Source organism: Aspergillus caelatus (assembly GCF_009193585.1).
Source record: "Aspergillus caelatus strain CBS 763.97 unplaced genomic scaffold BDV27scaffold_318, whole genome shotgun sequence".
Taxonomy (NCBI): Eukaryota; Fungi; Ascomycota; class Eurotiomycetes; order Eurotiales; family Aspergillaceae; genus Aspergillus; species Aspergillus caelatus.
The window spans coordinates 1-21,950 of NW_022475581.1; the positions used below are offsets into that span (position 1 = coordinate 1).

At 47.9% G+C, this 21,950-nt stretch overlaps 9 protein-coding genes across 9 annotated transcripts in view; 5 read left to right on the forward strand and 4 right to left on the reverse strand.

The window, feature by feature from the left end:
- Positions 1-15: 15 nt before the first annotated feature.
- BDV27DRAFT_163400 (t-SNARE) lies at positions 16-585 on the reverse strand (the record flags this gene model as incomplete). The annotated part of the gene is made up of 2 exons (XM_032073541.1): positions 16-461; positions 540-585. Coding segments are annotated over 2 exons (492 nt in total), but the record flags the coding sequence as incomplete, so codon positions are not given.
- A 338-nt stretch (positions 586-923) lies between these two features.
- On the forward strand, positions 924-2,872 carry BDV27DRAFT_65903 (ankyrin repeat domain-containing protein). The gene is made up of 2 exons (XM_032077223.1): positions 924-2,439; positions 2,527-2,872. The coding sequence occupies exon 1, from the start codon at positions 1,089-1,091 to the stop codon at positions 2,436-2,438; it is 1,350 nt and encodes a 449-aa protein (XP_031921706.1). The 5' UTR covers positions 924-1,088; the 3' UTR covers position 2,439; positions 2,527-2,872.
- Position 2,873: 1 nt separating this feature from the next.
- BDV27DRAFT_65904 (uncharacterized protein) lies at positions 2,874-3,777 on the forward strand. The gene has a single exon (XM_032077224.1). The coding sequence runs from the start codon at positions 2,942-2,944 to the stop codon at positions 3,560-3,562; it is 621 nt and encodes a 206-aa protein (XP_031921707.1). The 5' UTR covers positions 2,874-2,941; the 3' UTR covers positions 3,563-3,777.
- A 103-nt stretch (positions 3,778-3,880) lies between these two features.
- On the forward strand, positions 3,881-6,382 carry BDV27DRAFT_163403 (Ankyrin and HET domain protein; the record flags this gene model as incomplete). Its single annotated transcript, XM_032073542.1, has 1 exon — positions 3,881-6,382. The coding sequence occupies one exon, from the start codon at positions 3,881-3,883 to the stop codon at positions 6,380-6,382; it is 2,502 nt and encodes an 833-aa protein (XP_031921708.1).
- A 391-nt stretch (positions 6,383-6,773) lies between these two features.
- BDV27DRAFT_137387 (GMC family oxidoreductase) lies at positions 6,774-9,091 on the reverse strand. Its single transcript, XM_032068976.1, has 3 exons — positions 7,292-9,091; positions 7,072-7,235; positions 6,774-7,007 (listed from the first exon to the last, which is right to left on the reverse strand). The coding sequence occupies exons 1-3, from the start codon at positions 8,829-8,831 to the stop codon at positions 6,930-6,932; spliced, it is 1,782 nt and encodes a 593-aa protein (XP_031921709.1). The 5' UTR covers positions 8,832-9,091; the 3' UTR covers positions 6,774-6,929.
- Positions 9,092-9,791: 700 nt separating this feature from the next.
- On the forward strand, positions 9,792-11,627 carry BDV27DRAFT_163405 (catalase-like domain-containing protein; the record flags this gene model as incomplete). Its single annotated transcript, XM_032073543.1, has 7 exons — positions 9,792-9,831; positions 9,889-10,018; positions 10,074-10,308; positions 10,365-10,457; positions 10,514-10,933; positions 10,999-11,083; positions 11,152-11,627. The coding sequence occupies 7 exons, from the start codon at positions 9,792-9,794 to the stop codon at positions 11,625-11,627; spliced, it is 1,479 nt and encodes a 492-aa protein (XP_031921710.1).
- Positions 11,628-14,018: 2,391 nt separating this feature from the next.
- Positions 14,019-16,110, reverse strand: BDV27DRAFT_150279 (uncharacterized protein; the record flags this gene model as incomplete). Its single annotated transcript, XM_032071203.1, has 5 exons — positions 14,019-14,102; positions 14,224-14,796; positions 14,843-15,220; positions 15,268-15,974; positions 16,026-16,110. The coding sequence occupies 5 exons, from the start codon at positions 16,108-16,110 to the stop codon at positions 14,019-14,021; spliced, it is 1,827 nt and encodes a 608-aa protein (XP_031921711.1).
- Positions 16,111-17,147: 1,037 nt separating this feature from the next.
- BDV27DRAFT_65987 (uncharacterized protein) lies at positions 17,148-19,119 on the reverse strand. Its single transcript, XM_032077227.1, has 3 exons — positions 18,637-19,119; positions 17,768-18,578; positions 17,148-17,691 (listed from the first exon to the last, which is right to left on the reverse strand). The coding sequence occupies exons 1-3, from the start codon at positions 18,904-18,906 to the stop codon at positions 17,180-17,182; spliced, it is 1,593 nt and encodes a 530-aa protein (XP_031921712.1). The 5' UTR covers positions 18,907-19,119; the 3' UTR covers positions 17,148-17,179.
- Positions 19,120-21,950, forward strand: part of BDV27DRAFT_65963 (Hsp70 family protein) — a 2,842-nt gene continuing 11 nt past the window's right edge. Inside the window, exons 1-9 of the mRNA XM_032077225.1 lie at positions 19,120-20,136; positions 20,188-20,232; positions 20,299-20,365; positions 20,418-20,685; positions 20,736-20,829; positions 20,911-21,017; positions 21,074-21,284; positions 21,366-21,513; positions 21,578-21,950. The exon at positions 21,578-21,950 is cut by the window's right edge and continues 11 nt beyond it. Of these exons, the coding sequence (XP_031921713.1) occupies positions 19,333-20,136; positions 20,188-20,232; positions 20,299-20,365; positions 20,418-20,685; positions 20,736-20,829; positions 20,911-21,017; positions 21,074-21,284; positions 21,366-21,513; positions 21,578-21,810 (1,977 nt within the window). The 5' untranslated portion in view covers positions 19,120-19,332 and the 3' untranslated portion in view covers positions 21,811-21,950. The remainder of the gene's footprint in view (positions 20,137-20,187; positions 20,233-20,298; positions 20,366-20,417; positions 20,686-20,735; positions 20,830-20,910; positions 21,018-21,073; positions 21,285-21,365; positions 21,514-21,577) is intronic.

Here is a 21,950-nt window from a genome sequence, read left to right on the forward strand (position 1 = left end):
AAATACCTGGAAAACCATCTGTGTCCCCGCCAACACCTGCTGTACCCCATGCTCTACCTCTTCGGGCGATGCCTCAGGGTTAGCAATCTCATATCGCCGCCAGACCTGGTCGCGGAGCGCGCGATCAAACTCCGTCTGCGACCGATAGTAATCCTGAATTGCCTGTTGCACTTGGTTTTTTGCGGCATCGACCTGTGCCCGCACACGAGGATCACTCGGATCCGCAAGATATCTAAGCTCATCTACCAGCGTGCGGACTTGTTGGAGTGTGTTGTTGATACTGGATCGGGCATCGTCGAGTTCCTGGCGGGCGGCTTGATCGTCTGACACAGTGGTGGAGTTGAGGAGAGCTTGCTGTGCGGAATAAAGATTAGAGTCGCGGAGGGTCTGAAGTTGATTAAGCTCGTGGGTAATTTGCTGGCGTTTGGTGAGAACGGGGGTCAATGTGTTGATTTCGAGCTCTGGTGTTCACTATTAATTAGGGCTGTTCATGTTCTTAGGGTTTGGATGGTGTTTGAGGTGGGGAAGTGTTTATTTACCATAGCCTTGTTCAAGGGCGCTGTAGTTGATATTTGTTGTTGCCATTGTGTAAATATGTCTTTTTTGGAAGGTTTAAGAAAATGATTATAATTGAAAATTGAACTCGAAATGCAAAGGTGGGTTTATATCAATGAAGGTTCGAATGAGAGTTGATTCTATTTTAAGGATGGGAATGCGGAGGCCTCAGATTTAGCGGAAGGCAGTGCTGGATCCAGTTTTCTACTCCTCGAGCCGCAGCGCGATCGACATGGAAGTAAGCACTAAAAAACCCCGAGGCAGTGCTACATCTTCTTTATTGGCTATTTCGTATCTTGAACTCGGTCTTGACCCGCATAAACCCGACCAAACATTGACAAGTGCATCGACAGTCATGTCTTACATGTCTTACACACCGGATGCGAGATGCATGTCAGTGCAGCTTGACTCACACCGTTCCTACAAAGATGCCATTTAAATAATGAGTAGGACTTCAGCTTCAACTCGGGGAATGCCCCCCCGTTAAGCAACAACTTTTTGCGTGTGAATCTTGTGGTCGATATTGATCGGAAATGCACCTCCTCCAACTACCAAACGAGCTTCTACAAGTAGTCGCAGACAACCTATCCACGGATGCAGACCTGAACGCTTTGATCCAAACACACAGTCGCTTTTACCACCTGCTAGAAACTTATTTGCTTGAGCACAATGCCCGCTATGGCGAGAGCTCTGCCCTCGTCTGGGCCGCAGCGCACGGCCAAATAGAAATAGCAAAGAAGTCACTTGGAGCAAAAGCAGATGCCAACACCCTTGGTCGCCTCCACCATTCTATCATCAAGCTCAGCTTTCGTACTTGCCCAAGCATTGCCTTGCCTTATGATCCTGTTTATGAATGGGACTTCCCCGACCGTCGGTGCAGGTCAACGCCGATCATGCTAGCGGCAGTGTGTGGACATAAGGAGATTGTTGAGCTTTTGTTCCACCACGGCGCCGACATCAATCGCGTAGTCGGCGGCGTATGTACCCCTCTACTCGGGGCGATAGGACATGGGCATGTTGATGTTGTGGAGTACTTACTAGTCAATGGTGCTGATCTGGATGTCGACCTGGATGGTTACTTCAACTATAATGCACTCGAGCTCGCAGCGCATGAAGGACATGTGGAGGTGGTGAAAGCGCTGCTCCGGCATGGAGCGGATCCCAACAAGTCCTCACCACTCGCGCTTGCAACCGGTATGGGCAGACTGGAGGCGGCGCGTGTGCTACTTGAAGCCGGAGCAGACATTGGGGGAGAAGCTGTTGACAACGTCGGGACAGATGCATTTTTCAATGCAGTGCATCGCGATAAAGCAGCAGTAGTCAGCTTGTTGATTGAGTATGGGGTCAGCCCTGAACGCAGAGACAACGACGGCATGACTCCCCTCGCATATGCCGCTTATTATAGACATGATAAGGTTATTGAAGTACTTCTGAGCCATGGTGCCAATGTTAACGCCTTGGTCCATGGCTTTACCGCGTTATCCTTTGCGATCGATGAAGGAAAGGTGCCGGCGGTAAAACTACTGCTCGAGAACGGTGCTGATTTGACCATGACGAACGAGCCATTTCTTTTACGTACACTTAAGAGAAGCCACGATCAGGAAGCGGACACCGTGATAGTGGAGCTGCTACTGAATCACAGAGCCGATCCCAACTGCTGTGACCGGAAAGGGAGGACGCCATTGTTTCTTGCTACAGTTAAACAGAATCTTGATATTATGAGGTTGTTGCTTGTGCACGGAGCCAACCCAAACCGAGAAGATGAGGAAATCAATTTATTATCATGGGCCTTTCTGAAAGGTCACGCAGACATGGTGAATTTGTTACTCGCATATGGCGCCCGTGAGTCATGGCGAAGAGGTGACCACATCATGATACATTGAGGTAAGTAAGTATTGGAACTGCTTTTGTCATGATGACTTCGCCCTGTAGTGATTCTTTTAAAACAACCTTTATTGAACTTCTGCCCAGTCTCCATCCATCTATCTTGAGAATCTCAAAATGGCAGAAGAGTTTATCTCAGCGCCGGATCTAACATCTTGGACCATTGTACTTCCGCGAGCTCCTAATACCTCTGTCTGCCAGTCCCCAACAATGCTGAGCAGTCATGACACCACTCAGCCTCCCGAATACTACTATCATGTATACAAATTTGGTGAACCAGATCCAGCCTCGCTCGAGTGCCTCAGTCAAGAGCTTCCTGCTTCGGATGACGACGAAATGTTGGATGATGAAAGCGACTTTGATAGCGAGGAGCCTCTGCCTTCCAGTGAATCTGAGTACTTTCCTGGGGGCTATACGTCGAGAAGTCAGTAGGAAGATAGGACTGACGACCTGTTATATGATTCGGCACTAACCGTGTAAAGATGCGCTCCTAGACGACAATATGATCGATGACAGCATGTCGCTAGAGACTTCCTCTTGCTCCTCAACTTCTACTGAGGGGAGCGACTGTGGCATGAAGATACTTGATGAGAGTGATATCGAGGATATCAAGGCCAGGACTCTCATGGCTATTCCTATCTACGACGTCTTGCATATCAAGCGCATCCGATCCATGATAGACAGCTTTACGCAGCAACAACTGATAGATGCTGTTAGAAAGGTCTTAGAGGTTGATAAGTTTAAGGTCAACCAACAAAGAGTGACAACATACAGTATAACATACAGCCACCCTTCATTACAACTGCGCGGTTTGATTCAAAGGCACCTTGTGAAAGAGATACCATATCCTGACGACGGGAGGGCTACCAATATCCTTTCATTCGATGACCTTGACCATAGTCTCCACGAGAAGAGTAACACGGAACTAAAGGAGCTATTGGGTGGGGCGCTCAGTGAATTTCACACGGCGAAGCTGTATGCTATTCTGGAGGAACAAATCCAAGCCTTGCCGGAAGAGACAAGAGAGCAAATTCACACAGAAGCGCGCCGGCTATTTGATGAGTCGAACTCTGCAGGAGCTTTGGGGTTAGTGAGCGAGGAGGGTGGGTTGGTGAGACTGTAGCGTGGGAAAGGTCCTCTGGTCCCTGATAGGGCCAGCAGCCTATTAAAGGGAAATTGTTTCTCTATCCTGAGCCTTGGGGAGTGTCAGCTACAGAGTAGCTATTCACGTGGTAGTGTTGTGGTGGCTTTCTTTCTTTGCTCTATTGCTTTAATTGATTATCCTCGTGTTCGGTAAATTAGCGTCAATTGATTTGGAAAGATCGCCTTGACGGTGGCTGGTATTTCAACTTTTCGTATAGACTCCCTAGATCCGATCTGTTTACTACTGGTAAAGACTCCGAAAATCAGTGTTCTGACTTAGTGGGCGATGTTGAAGAAAATGGCAGAGACAAGCGATCAAAGTAGCTCTACCCTTTCCACCCAAGGCGAGCCCAGAGATGTGTATGAATATGAGCCATTGCCCACCCCCACATCTATTAGACTCATAAAAGTGGAGGGCAAAGACGAAGATGGAGCAGTCCACGTGCGACTAAAGACCATCGACTTGAAAGATGCCCCTTGGTTCCACGCCGTCTCATACACCTGGGGAAACCCACACACTGAGCTACCCCACGTTCAAGCAACTCATGCGGCTTATTCTCAGAAGTACCCACCTGAATATCGAGAGCCTATAGTAGCAAACGGGAAACTTCTATATGTCAGCCGAAGCGCACATGACATCCTAGTATCTATGCCGAAGGATGCCTGGGCAAAGCGATGCAACCAGAGAAATCCCAACAACCAACTTCGCGCTAGTATTCATTCAGCCTGTATGACGAACAAGAAAGAGTATGTCGAGGAGCTGATCTCTGCCGGAGTTGATATAGACGTTCAAGACGAATATGGTCGAACTCCGCTGTCCTATGCTGCGAGACTTGGGAAGCTTGATTTCGTGGAACTCTTGCTCGCTGCCAGTGCCGATCTCAACATCGTTGATGGGAACAACAACCGGCCTCTCGATCATGCTCGGGAAAGCGGGGCTGAAGAGGTTATTAAATGCCTTGAAGGGGCTGAGAAAAGAAGTAAAGTGGATTGTCCTTCCATATCATGGCCCGAGGGTCCTCAGATGTGGTGTTGGGTCGACCAGATCTGTATTGATCAGAGCAATCTCGAAGAGAGAGCTTCACAGGTGTCGATCATGGACCAGATCTATGAATGTGCTTCTTACACTCTTATATGGCTTGGACTAGAAGACGATGATACCGAAGTGGCTGTTGAGACGATCCAGAAACTGTATTCTGCGAAAGGAGATCTTATTCATGCCAATGAAATCATTCCCTACACGCACCAACCCAAGGAGATATATGCCGCAGCTAATATTCCGTATGTTTCGCTGGAAGAGTGGAAGGCTCTTGCTACGCTTTTTCTACGGCCGTATCTCAGAAGACTGTGGGTGATACAAGAAAACATTCTCTCCGACACATGTCTCGGATATTGTGGAAAATTCGAGGTTCCGTGGCGGGCATTCTGTACAGTTGCCCAACAAATCTACTTCCGACAGCTCGTCTTGGGGAGAGTTACTTCAACCGATTTTATCGACATTAATAGTCCCGTGGTGGCCATAGAGAGTGAAATTGTGCATCTGACACAGTGGAAGGATCGCCTACAAAAAGGTGAACGAGCTTCAATGCCCAAAGCCCTCTCTCTAGAGAACCTTCTCTTCGAGACCTGGACCTTTCGCTCCACAGACCCAAGAGACAAGGTATTCGGACTTTACGGTCTTCTACTCAAAGCTGGACCTGTGCCCTGGAAGCCAGACTACTCGAAATCCATCGCGCAAGTCTACGCAGACACTACAAAAGAAATAATCCGGAACGCTGGTGAACTGCGCATGCTCTCTGCAGTCCTCGATCGCTCTCTCCACAACGTCCCTGACCTCCCATCATGGGTCCCAGACTACAGTGTCCCATTTGTTAACATGATGTGCTCTAATTACAACGCTGCCGGGAATCTCCCTCAGCACGCCATCCAACCCAGCCCCTGGAATGTCCTCCCAGTATCCGGCGTCAAAATCGACACCGTCCTACAAACGGGAAACACAACTTCCGGACCCAAACAGATGTCCATGTTCTTCGACGCACGCTGGTTCGAGCTCGCATTACTCCTCCCACACCCTTACCATAATGGCCAGGCCAGAACCGAAGCACTATGGCGCACATTATGCGCGGACCAGAAGAGAGGCGGATCCTTCCCAGCCCCTACAGCGTACGGGGACTTTTTCCGAAGAATGCTATGTCGACTTACCTGTGTCAAAGCAGAAGAGACCGCCAGAGCCGCTGAACACGATCCAAATCTAGTAGTACTTGAGGCAGCTCTATACCACATCCGACAAGTTCTATCAAACCCGCCAATTTCAAATCTCCCGTCCGAAGAAATTCAACGTACCTTTGGAGACCCAGATAAAAACCTCAGCAGCGCTGACCTCCAAACTCTAACTCATCTTCTTTACAAACTCCATTTTCTTGGCGTGGTGGAGGAGGAGGATCCCTGGACTCCCACTATTGATGAAATCGAGGAGTCTTACCGCAGTACTAAATGGCAGACATGGGAGGAGAGCAGTGCACTCCCGGGAGATGATATCGAATTTCACGAGGCGCTCAGAAGCAAGCTTGGTAGACGGCGTCTGTTTGTAACCGAGAAACGATATCTTGGGCTTGGTCCTGCGTCGATGCTTGATGGAGATGAGGTTTGGGTTATACCTGGTGCTGGTGCTGCGTTCGTTCTGAGACCGGTTGAGCAGGAAACGTTCAGTTTGATTGGTGCGGCGTACGTACATGGAGCCATGAATGGGGAGGCTGTTGAGCAATGCAATGCGGGCCTTTCTAGTATTTGTCTGGTCTAGGGTGTTGATTAAGCTAGCAACTTGAGCATTAGATGATATCAAGAGAGAGTGGAGTTTCTGTAGACTGAACCTGATAATGGCATCAGGAAGGATTCTCTTCGGCATTGAGATGCCTTTTGGCGTAAAGTAATTCTTCAACGAGTTTGTGATCATCATTATCTAATGAAGTTTTATGGCTTCTTGAGTTTCTTGTATTCAAGGCCTTCGAATAGGGTGAATGTAGCAATTTGCTTTGAGTTTTCCTCAATGAAGTGTTGAGTGGTTTGGGCCGAAGTAAGTATACTGTTAAAGTCCTGGTTTGAATATTGCTTGCTAAATGGAAGACCCGTCTCCTATGAAAGCGGCTACTAGGGCTAGTTGTATAATGCTACTTGGGAGAGGAGGAGTTTGGTATAGCTATACAGTTATATTGACGTAAATACATAACAGGACATTAGCAAGCTAGAGTCTAATTCTAAAAAGCAAAGCAATAAACACTGTCAATCTGTCTATAGTAATGTAGCGCGGTAAGGCCGCTTCCTAGCGTTCAAGTCTCACCGAGAGACTCTCAGAGCTTGCTAGAGAAGTAGGGAATGTTCTTCTGCTCATACAATTCCCTGTACTGGGCCTTGATGATATCGGCACCCTGTGACACGATTGATATTAGCTATGCTGCACTTCAGGAGTTTGAAGAGATTCCATGTTCTCACCTTTTCACCGATCATGTAGACCGAGTTCTGGATACGGCAGTCAGGGATGACAGGCATGATCGAGGCATCAGCAATGCGGAGGTTCTTGATGCCATGGACCCGCAACTTGTTATCAACGACACCCTGTTGGACGTTCTTGCCCAGACGGGCAGTACCACAAGGGTCTGAAAAGGGGGTTAGTTATTGCATCTCAAATTAGGCCAGGAAAGGGAATACTTACGGAATCCAGTCTGACTGCGGTCCAGGACAGCCTTGTTCATGGCCTCGTCGGAGTCGAGGGGCATGTTCCAAGGATATTCCTCAAGAACGAGATCCTTGAAGCCCTCGCCCTTGGTGAGGACATCGTAAGTCCACCTGACACCCTCACGCATGGCCAAGACGTCGAGGTCGCTGGCAAAGAAGTTAAGGTTGATGTTGGGCTGCTGGAGAGGGTCGGTGCTGTTCAGGGTAACCTCACCACCCTCAGACACGGGGCGAAGGAGATCGACAATAACGGTCATGTAGCTACCAGATGGGGGCACAGGGTAATGCCACTGGAAGGCAGAGCTGAAGAGACCAACGAAGTCGAGTTCGAAGTGAGGCTGGCCAGCAGGACCGAAGGGGTCAAGGCCACCGTTAGCAGCCTTGGCCTCGCGGTAAGCAGGGTAGCGGTTCAGGCGCTCATCGATACGAGGGAAGCCAACCAGCTCCAGGAAACCGGAAGCGGCCGGACCAGTCTTGTCGCGGCGGTAGGCAGAAACAGCAGCCTCGTTGGCCGGACCAGCGCGGTGAATGTGGTCATCAAGGGCAACACCATCCTTGAGGCGCAGGACGAAGGGCACAATCGGGTGGTCGAGCAGGTTCTTACCAACATGGGGAGAGTCAACGACCACATCAATGCCGTGCTTGTTCAGCTCAGCAGCAGGACCGATACCACTCAGAAGCAGGAGCTTAGGGGTCTCGAACACACCCTGGGAGACAATAACTTCGCGAGTAGCGTAGAGATTGAGCTCAGCACCATTGGTGGGGTCGACAACGGTCACACCAGTACAGGTTTGGGTGGTGCGGTCGATGATCAGGCGCTTGGAGTGGACCTGAGACAGGATAGTGACGTTCGGCTTGTTCTCGAGGTACAGCCAGCTACCTTGGCGCTGACCCTTGTAGATGGTGTCGACACAGTGGGTAAGACCGTGCATTTCACCGGAGTAAATGTCCTCGGAAAGCGGCTCGCCCTTGGAGGTCCAGGCAGTGGTGAGGGCATTACGGAAGGTCTCGAGCTCAGGAACAAGCTCAGCGTGGGAGATCTGGACAGGTCCACCGGTACCGATCTTGTTCAGATCAGTGGGGTAGAGCTTCTCGTCATCGTGGTAGGTAGCACACTTGCGGAGGTACTCCACACAGTTGTCCCAGGTCCAGTCACTGCCACCGAACTCATACCAGTCATCAAAAGTGGCCTTAGATCCGGGGATCCAGGTGAAGTAGTTGGCACAAGAGCTACCACCAAGAGCTTTACCACGAGTGTTAGGCTTTTCAACACGCTCATAGTCGTCACGCTTGATCATGGTAGTCTTGTAGGCCCAATCATATTGACTGCCACGGAGTCCGAAGGCCTTGGAAGGGGTGGTGATGTCCTCGATCTGGCCGGAGTTGGCGATACCAGCTTCGACAACGAGAACACGAACGCTGGGGTTCTCGGAAAGGCGACCAGCAATAGCATTGCCAGCGGTGCCACCTCCGACGACGATGAAGTCGTATTGGTTGTTGTTGACTTGGGCACTCATGGTGATGGTTGGAGTGATAGAAATAGTGATTCTATTGCAAATTGAATTGAAAGATTTGGAAGAAGGTTGTTGTTGTTGTTGTTATCTTGCTGTTTTTGTTATTGTAGTAACTGTTATTGTTGTGATGATGATGATGATGATGATGATGATAAGAAGATGTCTTTGGTGCTGGAATCCATGGTTCTTTTATACTGACATCCTCTATAGGATTGATGCTCCAGACTTTCAAAGACATCGTCATTAATGAGGGGGATGCCGACTTTCCGTGGTGGATTGTGAAGGTTTTCAAAAATAGCTCATGGAATATGATGCATTCAGAGAAAGTAAGGTCAAGCTAAGGCTGAGCTAAGATTGACCAAGAATGACCGTAGAAAATCCGACGGTGGAGATGGTTCGGCGATCGATCGGACTCCAGATACTACTTCCGAAAGGGGACATAGTAACAGGAACACGGGACTTTTAGCGCCCATACTCTAAATAGTCATACTCAGAAAAGCCACTTGTGGCGCGCATTCCCTCGCTTTTTTCACGTGATACTGGCCTTCCCCTCACGCGGCATGCTGGGTTTCAATTTTCCCCTCATGAGGGGAAACCATCACGAAACGGAAATGGTGAGGGTTTTTGCTGCTCCACTATAGCTTCAATTTTCTCGTATCCACAAATTTGTGCGTGCCACTGACGATTTTCGAATTACACCTCATAGCGATAAGGAAGCCCGAATATTCCCAATGAGGCGTCAGCACCGTGCCGAGTATCCACCTCCGAGAATAGGCCGGAGACCTTCAATGGGGAATATGGACGTCAAATTGTGTCGGTCCACATCTAAGAGAAAAATATATATAGGGGCGATGGGCCTAGATTGATGTGAACCCCAGATTCCTCAATTTGTACTCCAGAAATAACAATAGAGCAATTGCGTCAGACATTTACTCATTCTCCATTCATACAACCCACATCAACATGATCAAGAAGACACCACATCAGTATACTTTGGCTGAGGGTAGGCATTAATAAAACATAATAAGTCAACAACCTTGGCTGACGGATGTACTTGTAGGGCAACCTATTTCGGACCCCTCGGTCTCCACGACTCTCCCAACTTTCGGTGGTGGCAGCTTGGTTACCCTTGCCGACACGACGCTTCTCGAGACTCTGGCTCATTTCAACCGTGAACGGATCCCGGAAAGGTAATTGCCAGACAGCTGGTCACTTTTGGCTTACTTGATTGCTTACTCTGTTTAGAGTTGTCCATGCCAAAGCAGCTGGTGCTTGGGGAGAGTTCGAAGTTACCCATGATATCTCCCATCTCACTAGTGCCAAGTTCCTCAACGGAGTTGGCAAGAAGACGCCGGTTCTTTGCAGAATCAGTACCACTGGTGGTGAGAAGGGTAGTGCCGATACGGTTCGCGATGTCCGTGGCTTCGGTGTGAAGTTCTTCACCGAGGAGGGTAACCACGATATTGTTGGCAATCACACGGTATGATACATCACATACACATGATATACCTGTAACAGCCATACTAACCATAGCAGCCCGTTTTCTGGGTCCGGGATCCTATCAAGTTCCCGGCAGTCAACCGCGCTCACAAGAAGCACCCGCAAACAAACGCACATGACTTTACAATGGTAAGGGCAACACCTGCTGCTCCTTGGGTTTCCGCAATTGCTCACGTCAATCCAAGTTCTGGGATTTCCATGTCAACAGCCCCGAGAGTGTCCACGGTCTTCTTCATCTGTTCGGCTCCCGCGGTATCCCTTCCTCCGTCCGTCGCATCACTGGTTTCGGTCTCCACACCTTCAAGCTTGTCGCTCCCGATGGATCCTTCAATTACTGCAAGTTCCACTTCCGCCCCGAGCAAGGCGTCGGCAATCTTTCCGAAGACGAAGCTACACGCCTTGCTGGTGCCAATGCTGATTACCATACTACGGAGTTGTTCGATTCGATCGCACGTAAGAACTACCCAGTTTGGGGTCTCTACATCCAGGTTATGAAGCCTGAAGAGGCCGAGAAGGCCGGCCTGATGACCTTTGACATTACCAAGGTCTGGCCACACAAGGACTTCCCTCTCATTCCGGTTGGCAAGATGACATTGAATAGAAACGTAAGGGCTAACCCGACCCCCCCCCCCCCAACTGAGCTGCATTCCATACTAAAACAAACATCTAGGCTGCCAACTACTTTGCCGAAATCGAGCAGGCAGCATTCTCTCCATCCAACATGGTTCCCGGTATCACCTACACGCCGGATCCCAGTATGTGAAACCCCATTCTCAATCCGCTAAATGCATTTCGAATCTAGTGCTAATAAACCCTTCAATAGTGCTCCAAGCCCGCATGTTCGCCTACCCTGACGCCCAACGCTACCGTCTCGGAGCCAACTACACCCACCTGCCACCAAACCGGCCCGTGGCACCTGTATATGCTCCCTTTGAGCGTGACGGTCTGACCCAGACCCCCAACTACGGCGCAGACCCGAATTACAACCCCAATATGTTTACGCCTGCAGTCCAGACGCAGCAGTCTACACAAGACGTACGTCATGCAGAGTTCCTTAAGGGCGCTGTTCTAGGATTGAACAACATCCCTGTGACCGAAGCAGATTTCGTGCAGCCGAGAGCTCTGTGGAGAAACGTCTTTGATGATGCCGAGCGCAGACTGTGCGCATCAAACATCTCGGAAACTCTCGTGACCCTCCCCGCAGAGTTGAGGACCGGTGTCGTCGATATGTTTAACAAGGTTGATCCGGAGATTGGCAGATTGATCTCTGCCAAGCTGAGTGGATCTGCCAGACTTTAAGTGGACCTTATTATCCTTACAGATGAGGCCCAGGTCACAGTATGAGGCTGAATGCGAGTGATTACTGTGTGGGTGTTTTGTTTTATGATTTTGACGCTTCTTACCACGTCGGCTATATGTACATATGTATATGGGTTGGGTTACTAGACTTTATAGATTCAATTCAATTTTAATGTCACTAAGACCTGAGCTTTCTTCTTGACCCACTAGACAATTATAAAATTGATATCATCTTGTTGGATAATGTTGGTGGAGCTAGTACTACCACGCACGATTAGTATCTTCGCAATATATATAACCGCATCGTGCCAATTGAGATATACTACATCTTATCTCAGCCCAACAGTTGTGCGCTCATTCAGACACAACAACATATAGTATACTACAACCAGAATCCATACCCCTTTTGATTATCCCCAGCAGATCAGTCTATGAGCATGAGTGTAGCTGTTCAGTGTTAATGCAGGCTTCTGTTCTAATCACGTGGTCCGTGCACATCAATGAAGTACGGTAAAAATTACGTGATACCGCGGCCCACCACCAAAGACTTACCGTGTATCAACAGTGGATACTCGATGAAAAAGTTGCGATAAAGAACACAAAACTTGCCCAATAGAGTGTAGCTAGACGGTAAGCAGGTTGGAGATGTTAATTGTACCCCTCACGGGTACCGGATACCCCTCGTGAAGGTTTTTGACAATCTGGCGATATTCGGCTTCATGGTATGATTATATACTAATTTCTAATATTAGCCTAGTGTAGTGCAAAAATTTTCTTCGCCCCATTTTGCCCTCGCGTTTTCTGTTGGCGACGAACCATACTATTGAAGACTTGGGACAATATTGGATGTGCTTGTCTCCTGGGGAGTAGCAGTCCTTGATATCTAAGAGTGAGAAATATCTCTGTATCGGTGCACAAGTCAAAGTTGGGCTTAGATACGCCAATCCACCGCAGTCCAATTCATATAGTGATAAAAGTAATATAGCCTATAATTAAGCATAGCCATCATGGACTTCTCTCGACTCGGATGACACTCGGAATCCTTATTTGACCGGCTTATCTACGGAGTTCAACCTCAAATGATCTCTCGTGCAGATTCGGGTGATCAATGCAGGCTAGCACCGAATAGGATTCTCGGGACCCATTCGGCCCACCGAGTCTTCGTTTCCCCTCGGTAGGTCTTCCGACCACGGTTGACCGTGCGGGGACGGTCCGTCTCGACTTTCTCCAATTGGAAATGTGGCTGGTGTCGGTCAACAGAGATTGATATCCCCGGCATACTGACATTCAAGCTTCAATGAATGATTGTTCTACTATTTTTCTGTATAGATAGGACGATTTGCGTATCGAGGTTAGACGCCCTGGCTCTTTGTGCATAATATCTGGGTTCGCAATAAATCACTGTATTACATCCAACCTGGATGCAATCTACTAGTGAAGCTATCGAAAAAGTGAAAGAAAAAATGTTTCTGTATTCATTCAGAGTCAGAGTAAAACCTATCGTTCGAGTCAAACGGGAAAGAACTGCACCAGGAAGGACCAGTAACTGGCTGGGTTGGCCTTCGTGACATTACAAATTTTACCCGCCTGCGATGCTATATGCCAAGTAAAGGAAAACAAGCATCTTGTTGCTACTTACTACACTCAAGATATCAATGCCATATGGCTTGGGCACTGCCACTTTCCTTAAGCTACAAAGGACTGTCATCGCCTCAGCCAGAAGCTTACCTTGTCTTTAACATATGCAAATTTCTCCAATACAATTTACCGGTTCTCTATTGCAAAACAGCCGTGTTATTGATCACCTTTACCTTGCCCTTCGCAAAATCTCAGAGGGTTGCAACCAATCGAAATCAAAGCCTGACTGGTAGGTGAAGGGAGAAACAACTTCTTATCTTGTAGCTAATCAATACAAGATCATGTCGCTGATTACCGACGGAGTCCTCAAAATTCTTTGGGAGAGAGCTCAGGAGCAAGCTTCGGACGAGAATGGGCATCGGCCAAATTATGGTTTTTCATCTATGGAACAAACACCTCTTCGCGGAGAAGGAATGGGTTGTCTCGTCGGAGACTCCGCCGGGGGGATGTGGCCGTCGACGAGTGGATATAACGATAGAGTACTTTGGCAGAGATAGTAGATTGGCGGTTCTTGTCTTCCACGAGGTAAAATTGAACGCAGGGCTTCAGGAAGTCCAGGATGCCGAGGTCCAAGCATTCGACGCTTGTATGAGATCTCTCGGAGGGCACCCTGAGCTGCAATTTGTGTATGCTTTCACATCATTTGGCACCAAAGGCAGAGCATGGCGGTGCACTCGAGATGATATTCACCTTTCCCCCTTGTTTGGCTCCGATGACTTGGCCGAGGGTACTCAGTACGTTGAGCTACACTCCTCAGAGGCCCAGCTGATCAGTAAAGCCGCCCAAATGATGAAGGCTAACCGCCCGCCATCTGACTAGGATCATGGAAATTATTGGCTGGCTCTTGCAGTTTGGAGTACCTCCTGATATTGATCCTCAGAACGGAAAGTTATATTCTTCTTTTCTCCTAGTCGTCATATGTGATTATCCTGTCACCAAGCTGGCCAAACCACCAAACAATGATTCCACACTCTGGTAGCTTTTGGCATGCACTTCTTTCTACCTTAAGATCAGTATCATAAATGCCACATCGGATGTCCTTAATGTAATCTCGTCCGTCAACTACACTGCTCTCAATGTATATAGGCTTAACAGTCTCCCGACTTATATCGTGATCCCATCGCACCTGTCCAATCGATTCAATATGTCCATCACTATAATATAGTAGAAGACCCAGACATGGTTGGTGTGACTGTTCTTTATCCCTGCATACACGCACCTTTACAACGCCTTTGAGAGACGCTTTTGTCATGTACCATGTACTAAAGATGGAGCCTCGACCGGGTGGGACTGCTGGGGTTTCAAGGCGTGCATCCGAAGGCAGAGGCTCCAGCGGCCCAACACCATGTTGGCTATTGCAGGTGACTCCAACGTCGGAAATGTACTTTGTGGTTGGATCTAGTCCATCATGAAAAATCCCCGAAATAGCACCGTCGCCATCCCTGACCAAAGGGCGGTATTCGTATTGATCGATAATCCGAGCTGGGAATTGAGGTCCGAATGTGATAGTTCTCCCTAGTGAAGTTTGGAGCTTACTGATGAGCTATAGATAAGATATTGGGAAAGAAGCCACATACTACTAAGATAGGGTTAGATGCTGGCCCACGGCGAAACTTGAATGTTCGGATCCAAGCTGCTTTAATATATTCATGTTTATTGAAGGGGAAAAAAATCCAGTGCCTGTAGCTGTTGCTCGTACGTTGATTTATTAGATCAATAAACTCTCTGAATGCTTTCGATATGCCCGAGAAACCGTGGATCCCAACAATCTTAGCGTTGGCACAGCAGACAAGTACTCCTTGGATATGGGAATCGATTTCCAAATAGACCAAGCGAGATTTACCTCGGGCTTGGAAAAAGTTCCATGGATGGAATTTAGGCGGGAAAGGAGAGCTCCAAGCTCTATACGGAGATAGACTATTTGAGACGAGTTGAATACCTCTTATGAATAGGCCCTGATTTTGTTAGTTTCTGCGCCGCTACTGCTGCTGGATAACTATACATCACAGCTCACAGAGATCTCCAAATCACTCTCTCTCGCGTCCAGAATCTCATACCATGGTGACCCATCCGATTTGGGATTCGACTGATGATCAAGGAATTGTATCCCACGTATGCCGATACAGTCGACTGACAGAATAATTTTGCTGATCTTAGCAGGTAGCGTGGTATGGTATTGTTCGAAAGTGCTTGTTGATTCGAACGGTCTGCTGCTGAGCTGTGCCACGTAAGAGGTTCCGCGATATAATATTGTGGACATCCACATTTCTGGTTCTAGACTCAGCTGCTTACTCTTGGTTCCACCTTTATCCCTCAAAAGTTCAATTAACCGACGTGTCTCGCCAAGTACAGTCAAATACCAGCATGGAGAAATTAGCTCAGAGATTATAGTTATTAACTCAACCGGTAATTTCTCCAACAAATCTTGTCTAAAACTGTCTTGGATAGTTTCTCTTGTGTACTTGCTAAAGAGTCCTTCTGTCACCGACAAGGTTTCCCTATGCTCTTCATATTCGCATTTATAAACGGGCCTGGTTGCATCAGCGAACCTTGTTAGATCTTCAGAAGTAGGCTTCTTGGAAGGCTCGTAGCTATTCTGTAGAACGTCGTAGCACGCTGCATGAAACCAGACCATGGAGCACCGTGACAGGGAACAGTGTGCGCATGGATATCTACAATCAGGGACAGTATGCGATTTCTGATTTGGCTCTGCGAACAGGTTAGACGGGCCAAAGCTAGGGGAAAAAATGTAGGACATACCAAGAATATGTGACCCACCAGTCGCAACTTGTCTGCACAACAGGCATAAAGACTGCCCAATGTGAATGTTCTGTTCAGAAGCCATCCCTGGTGATCCTAATTAAATTGAAATCGGCATCGCCACTTACGTGACGTGCTTCCGGAAGTTTTTATGAATAAAGGTAACGTAACTGGTAAGCGAGCGGCCACTGCAAGCCAGCCGCCATCTCCAGAACATATAGTAAATCCGATAAATTACAACCTGCTATCTCAACAATAGAGATATAAGGGGATTTTCCCTTATAGCCTAAGGCCTTTCAAGTCGTATCTAGACTATTTAGGAAGTTTTAGGGATTTATTTAATTTAATAATTAAAAAAATGTATATTTCTGGCTTGTAGAAGCCTAACTTTCGGTATAATAGTAATATAGAGTTTATATATCCTTGAAGATTAGATATAATATTTACAAGCCTTATTTATAGTCATGGACAAACAATCAGATAGAAAAATTAATATATTTGTTGATATATAAGGGTGGCATATATCGGATTTACGATGTGTTTTGGAGATGGCGGCTGGCTTACAATGGCGGTTCGCTTACCGAATACGTTAAAACTAGTTAGCGCTTATTATATGTTGACCGCGGGTTCCCTATCCGGCCTAGCGCCTACGCGCGCCTTTGTAAGGTAGTCACGTAGTTAGAATCACACAACTAGGATAATCAACGATTTCTACCTCCTTGACAGTTAATCATTATATAATGATCGGTTCCAACCCAGGACTAAAATATTATAGTTTTGTCTGATAAGATCTTACCCACATCTTCTCTACAAGATTGCAAAGAACTTCTTACCAGTGACATACAGTCTAATGGAGATTCACTCTACGGGAAATGAATACTCAAGGAGGCTTGGGAAGAAATTCCTGGTTACCATATACAATCCGGGCCCAGAATACTTAGAAAAGTCTTTTCTTGTCATTTTAGGCACTCGCCTTGTTGTTATTACCTTGTCCCTCTGTATGCCCGCTGGAGATATAAATTTTGAAGCACGCGGACGACCATCCTATGCCTACCGGCGACTGGTCACGCCAACGGGGTCCAAGTCGTGACTGACCGAGAATTTTGATATCAGGTCATAAGACAGTGATACAGCCCTCATAGTATAGCCAACTGTCATTCTAGAATAACGGCTGCCTTATCACTGATAATGTGACCATGTCCGTCACCTTCCAGGAAAAATGGCTGGCTGAGTTCTTGGATCAAGTCAAGTCCAGTTGCATTCTCTTGCACCGCATAGGCTTTCATCAGCCCATGCACGCAAACCTTAATGCGGCGTTGTCGACCATCCTCCGGAACATGTACGGTTGCTCCGACTTCGTCTTCCGCACGCATGGTCTGCGGGTCATATACATAGCCTGGTTTGAACTGCACGAGTTGATAGCGCGTTCCGATGTGAGGGTAGCAGCTCGCACGCAGGGTAAGGGCATGACGGAATAACGTTCGCATTCGGCGCTTAAAGTGAACGTCCATGTCCTCTAAGCGGATTAAAGGTGCCATCATTTTGGCAAACTCGGATTGCATCTCTTCGGCGTACCCAGAAACAAACGTTTCCTTAAATTCTGGATTCTTTGTTAGGGTAAGATGAACTGTTGCGCGGTGGTATTTTTCTAGGGCTTCAGGTGAAACTAAAGTTAAATTAAATGGTGGTGAGCCAAGTTATTACTTATGATGTCAAGTGGCTGAAGTCAAGCCGTCACATACTGCTTTGCTCCAGAATACTTTGGAACTGCCTGAACATTATGCCGTCAAAATGCAGTTCTCTCCATATCTCCGGGGCGTGAAACACGCGTTTTTGAATGAAGCCAAAAGTAAGAGCGCGAAACGCCGATACGGGCTCCGTGGATAAAAGCTCTTTGTTGATTATGGTTTGCTCGATGAGATGAGTCAGACCCTGGCTTATTGTGTCATCCTTTACGTGATGGACTCGGATTTTGATGAGCGAATCTGCTGTATAGACCACATAGTTACTCAATGTATTCATTTCCTTGTATATAAAGCCCGTTGATGCGACAAAAGCATCGTCGTACGACGGAGGGGGACGGGCAAGCTCAACAAGCTCAAGGGCACTTGAAAGGCGACGGCGAAGTCTGTTTATCTCATGCTTCTGGCCAAGAGATTCGTCTACAGAGAGTTTAGTGATTGTGGGATCGCTGGTGGAAGTGTGCTGCGATGCTCTGATGTTGGCTAATTCTTCCCTGAGACGGTTGTTTTGTCGCTGGAGAGTCTCATATTCCTTTCGCAGCAAGACTGCCTGTTGTGCCTGGTGGCGGAGATTGATCATCTTTCCTGTACACTTAGTACATCCATTCTCTTGTGCGAACCGGCTTCCCCCAACTTCATCCGTGTTATTTAGCTTGGGGTGCTCGGAGAACTTCTCAGCGGCAACATGGGCATCATCAGTGGGGGAGTCAGAGGCCAAGTCATCCATTTCGTCCGTCAGGTCCTCCAGTTCGGTCAACGGTGAGTCACCCGAATCATAGTCGAGGTTGATAGGCGGGATTATGACGCTGATCTGGCAAAGGGTGTTATGGTCAGTGTGATTGCTATATTTTATTTTTGCGACAACATACTGTTCCTTCCTTTTTTTGTTTGTCCGGCGTAGTAGCTGACTTTCGAGGCTTTTTCTTTAGTTTCCATCTATCTAATTGCGGGATATCTCGCTCGCCATGTATGAAGCGCGCTGGGGGCTTGCTTTTCCGCTTCGCACCGGCAATGATATGGTCGTTGGTGATTCCCAAAGAGATTTTGTGCGCTGGGATGTAATGTTGCAGGTAGTAGAATCGGCTGCCGCTGACACCCTCAAAATCACCGTTTCCGGGGATATCTTGATGGTGGTTCATTTTGCCGCTGAGTCAAACGAGGGTCGCAAAAAAACTTTCTCAAATGAAAGCGTGCATTCACGAGCAATAGAATAGCTCGTCTAATCAACAGTGAGATAATATTGGGGGGTTGGGGTTGGCGACGGGAGCTGAGATAACGATTTGAATTAAATCGCTAAGTGCTACTAATCTGGCGCCGGCCTGCCTGTTTAAGACAAGGCTTCAACAAGACCGTGTTAGCTTGCAGCAACAGCCCCAACCAGACGAGCAAAGTCGTTTTAGCCAGGAACTGTCGCTGCCTATCGGTCGCTGCCTATCGGTCGCAGCCTTGCGCTCTGCCTTGCCCACCGCTTTGAATCACCAATTTCAAAGGTGAATTCGTGATAATTTATTCACCTGGATGTGCTGGGCTCCCTATTATATGTACAGCATCAGGTTTGGTTTGCTATGGCCCAGCGATCGAACCCACCAAGACGTGTTCGGCGGAAACTCGCCCCCAACGCTTCCTCGACCAGCGCCTCCACAAGCCGGGTATCGGACGAGGATGGCGTCCAGCTGCGACACAGTCCACGATCTGAGCAAAGTCTTCCTCCTGCCAAAAAGCTTCTACTATGTCTCGATTATGGAACGACCTTGACGTCCATTTCATATATCGCCTTTGATCCTAATGACCCTCCTACAGACGTCCATCCAAGAGCGATCCGATACATTGCAAACTGGCCACTGGCCAGTCGATTTGTCAATGGAGCGAGCCCATTTGTGCCCAGCGAAAGCTGGTACCGTGATGGGAAATTCCTTTGGGGCCATGAAGTGCAACATACACTACGTAATCTATCAGAGATTGATGATATAAAGTCGATTAACTGCATCGTTCAACTCCCGAAGCTGTTGCTGGATGATGACGGGGAGGACCAGGACGATGACCGGCTGGCACAGCCGAGGGAGGCACTCCGCAATGTAGGCAAAACTGCCAGGGACGCCATTCGGGACTACCTTATGAAAGTCTTCAAGCATACTCATGGTCAATTGGGGAAATATGAGGGCTTCAATAACACCTGGGAGGTCGAACTAGCGCTATGCGTGCCATCCAAGTGGTCAACGTTTGCACAGCTCACAATGCAGGAAATTACGCTTGAGGTAGTGGACAGAACGGACATGAGAGGAAGGGAGTTCTCCATATTTATTATTGATGAACCTGAGGCTGCAGTGACCTTTGCACTGCGGCACGAGAATATTCGAGAAATTATAAAAGTGTGTATGACCGCTGTGCTTGTGTCTCTTGGTGATACTCACAATCTGCAGAAAGAGTCTAACTTTGTTGTGTGCGATGCTGGAGGTGGTACCGTCGTAAGATCACTCTGGATTTGTGTTTTGCCCGCCGCTATAGGTGACTGATAGTTCACGCCTATCTAGGATGCGATCACCTACAAGGTACGGCAGGAGGATCCCTTCAGATTCGATGAAATAGTCACCCCAGCCGGTAATCCCCCTTCTAGTACCTATACTGAACAGTATTTTAACAATGCTAACAGGGAAGGACTGCGGTTCGAGCTATATAAACCAGGCGTTTATTGAAGAATCTAGAGAAAGGCTGGCACACATCATTGAGCTGGGCAGGGAGCCCAGGTATTCCAAGGAAGCAGTCCTTCAAGAAGACCTATTTCGAGCCTTCGAACACGAGAGAAAACGAATCTACGACCCGGCTGACTGGGAGGAGGGAGAGAGTAGAGAGCTGCGCATTTTCGGCTTAAGGGAGGACTCGACGAGGAATTTTGGAACTGGGATACTTTTCGTCACCAAGTATGACACCAGCAAGACTACAATATATCCACCTTCTGACGGTATTATAGGGACCAAATGAATAACTACTTCAGGCGAAGTTTAGAAGGAACAGTGAAATTGATCACCGAACAGCTGGAGCAACTTCGTGGCCAAGAGGTCGAGGTAAAGCCGCCTAGTGCCGTCTGCCGTCCCTGGACGCACCCACCCCGTTGTGATTATACTAGCTGTTGCTAATAGCTGTAGGCCATTCTACTCCTTGGTGGATTTTCCGGATCGCCGGCTCTGAAGCGTTGCCTCAACGACACTTTCGGGTCAGATAAACTTAGCGTCATCCATCTGGATCAGGACATGTAACTTATTCCCTGTTAATATTCATGCCGCCCATGAAGCTAACCGTTTATCCAAGAGACATGACTACTGCAGTATCTCGGGGCGGTGTTCTTCGCGCCCTAAATAAGGAGGACGGCCCACGTCGGAAGCTCAGGCTGAATCTCGGAGTATGCCTCAGTGAACCATACAACGAGAGATTTCGGGGACATTTAGAGGCCCATTATTTCCATAATACTCTAAATAGACAGAAGTATGTAAGAGATTGCATGGACTGGGTTATTAGGAAGGTAGGTTTGCACACCTAAGTCGCCCTGGAGACCCAATATTTCTGTCATCCCTCTCTTGGTCAGTCGTTAATGCTCGAATAGGACCGAATTCTCAACCAGGGAGAGTCTGCAGAGATTTATATGCATCGCGCATTTAAACCAGACGAGAAGATGACCGCTTATGAAACTATCTATTTTTCGGACCGCCGGATCTTTCAGCATTACCCCAAAGATCACCCAAAGAATCACGGTGAGTTGAGCTGAAAAAACAATAAACCAATAAGTCTCAATCCCTAGCTAAATTTTATTATCAGGCCATCGTAAAGCGGGGGTCGTCGAGGCATCCCTTGAAGTCCTTCGGAGGAGAAACATGCTGGAAGAGAGAATTAACGAGGTAGGCGATGTGTACCATGAAGTCCACTACAGTATCAAACTGGAAGTGAACGGCCGCAATATCAAGGCAACGATTCATTGCCCTCCAGGACAAGAAGTCCAAGGCCAAGCACAAATTTGTATTGCCGCTGCCTTTAGTCCTGGGACGAACTGAGTGCAATATGCTGGCAAGCATTGTCAACCCCCTCTTCCTTACCAGACTTGAGCCAGTATGAAACTGTATAATAGCAAGACTTGACTTTCTTTCTTTCTTTCTTTCTTTCTTTCTTTCTTTCTTTCTTTCTTTCTTTCTTT

Coding starts and splice junctions, on each gene's coding strand:
- BDV27DRAFT_65903 (XM_032077223.1), top strand. CDS start 1,089: ATGCACCTCCTCCAACTACCAAACGAGCTTCTACAAGTAGTCGCAGAC.
- BDV27DRAFT_65904 (XM_032077224.1), top strand. CDS start 2,942: ATGATCGATGACAGCATGTCGCTAGAGACTTCCTCTTGCTCCTCAACT.
- BDV27DRAFT_137387 (XM_032068976.1), bottom strand. CDS start 8,831: ATGAGTGCCCAAGTCAACAACAACCAATACGACTTCATCGTCGTCGGA. Junction 7,236..7,291: donor CCGCAGTCAGACTGGATTCC/GTAAGTATTCCC, acceptor CCCCCTTTTCAG/ACCCTTGTGGTACTGCCCGT. Junction 7,008..7,071: donor TCTACATGATCGGTGAAAAG/GTGAGAACATGG, acceptor ATCGTGTCACAG/GGTGCCGATATCATCAAGGC.
- BDV27DRAFT_65987 (XM_032077227.1), bottom strand. CDS start 18,906: ATGAACCACCATCAAGATATCCCCGGAAACGGTGATTTTGAGGGTGTC. Junction 18,579..18,636: donor AACAAAAAAAGGAAGGAACA/GTATGTTGTCGC, acceptor ACCCTTTGCCAG/ATCAGCGTCATAATCCCGCC. Junction 17,692..17,767: donor AAGTATTCTGGAGCAAAGCA/GTATGTGACGGC, acceptor ATTTAACTTTAG/TTTCACCTGAAGCCCTAGAA.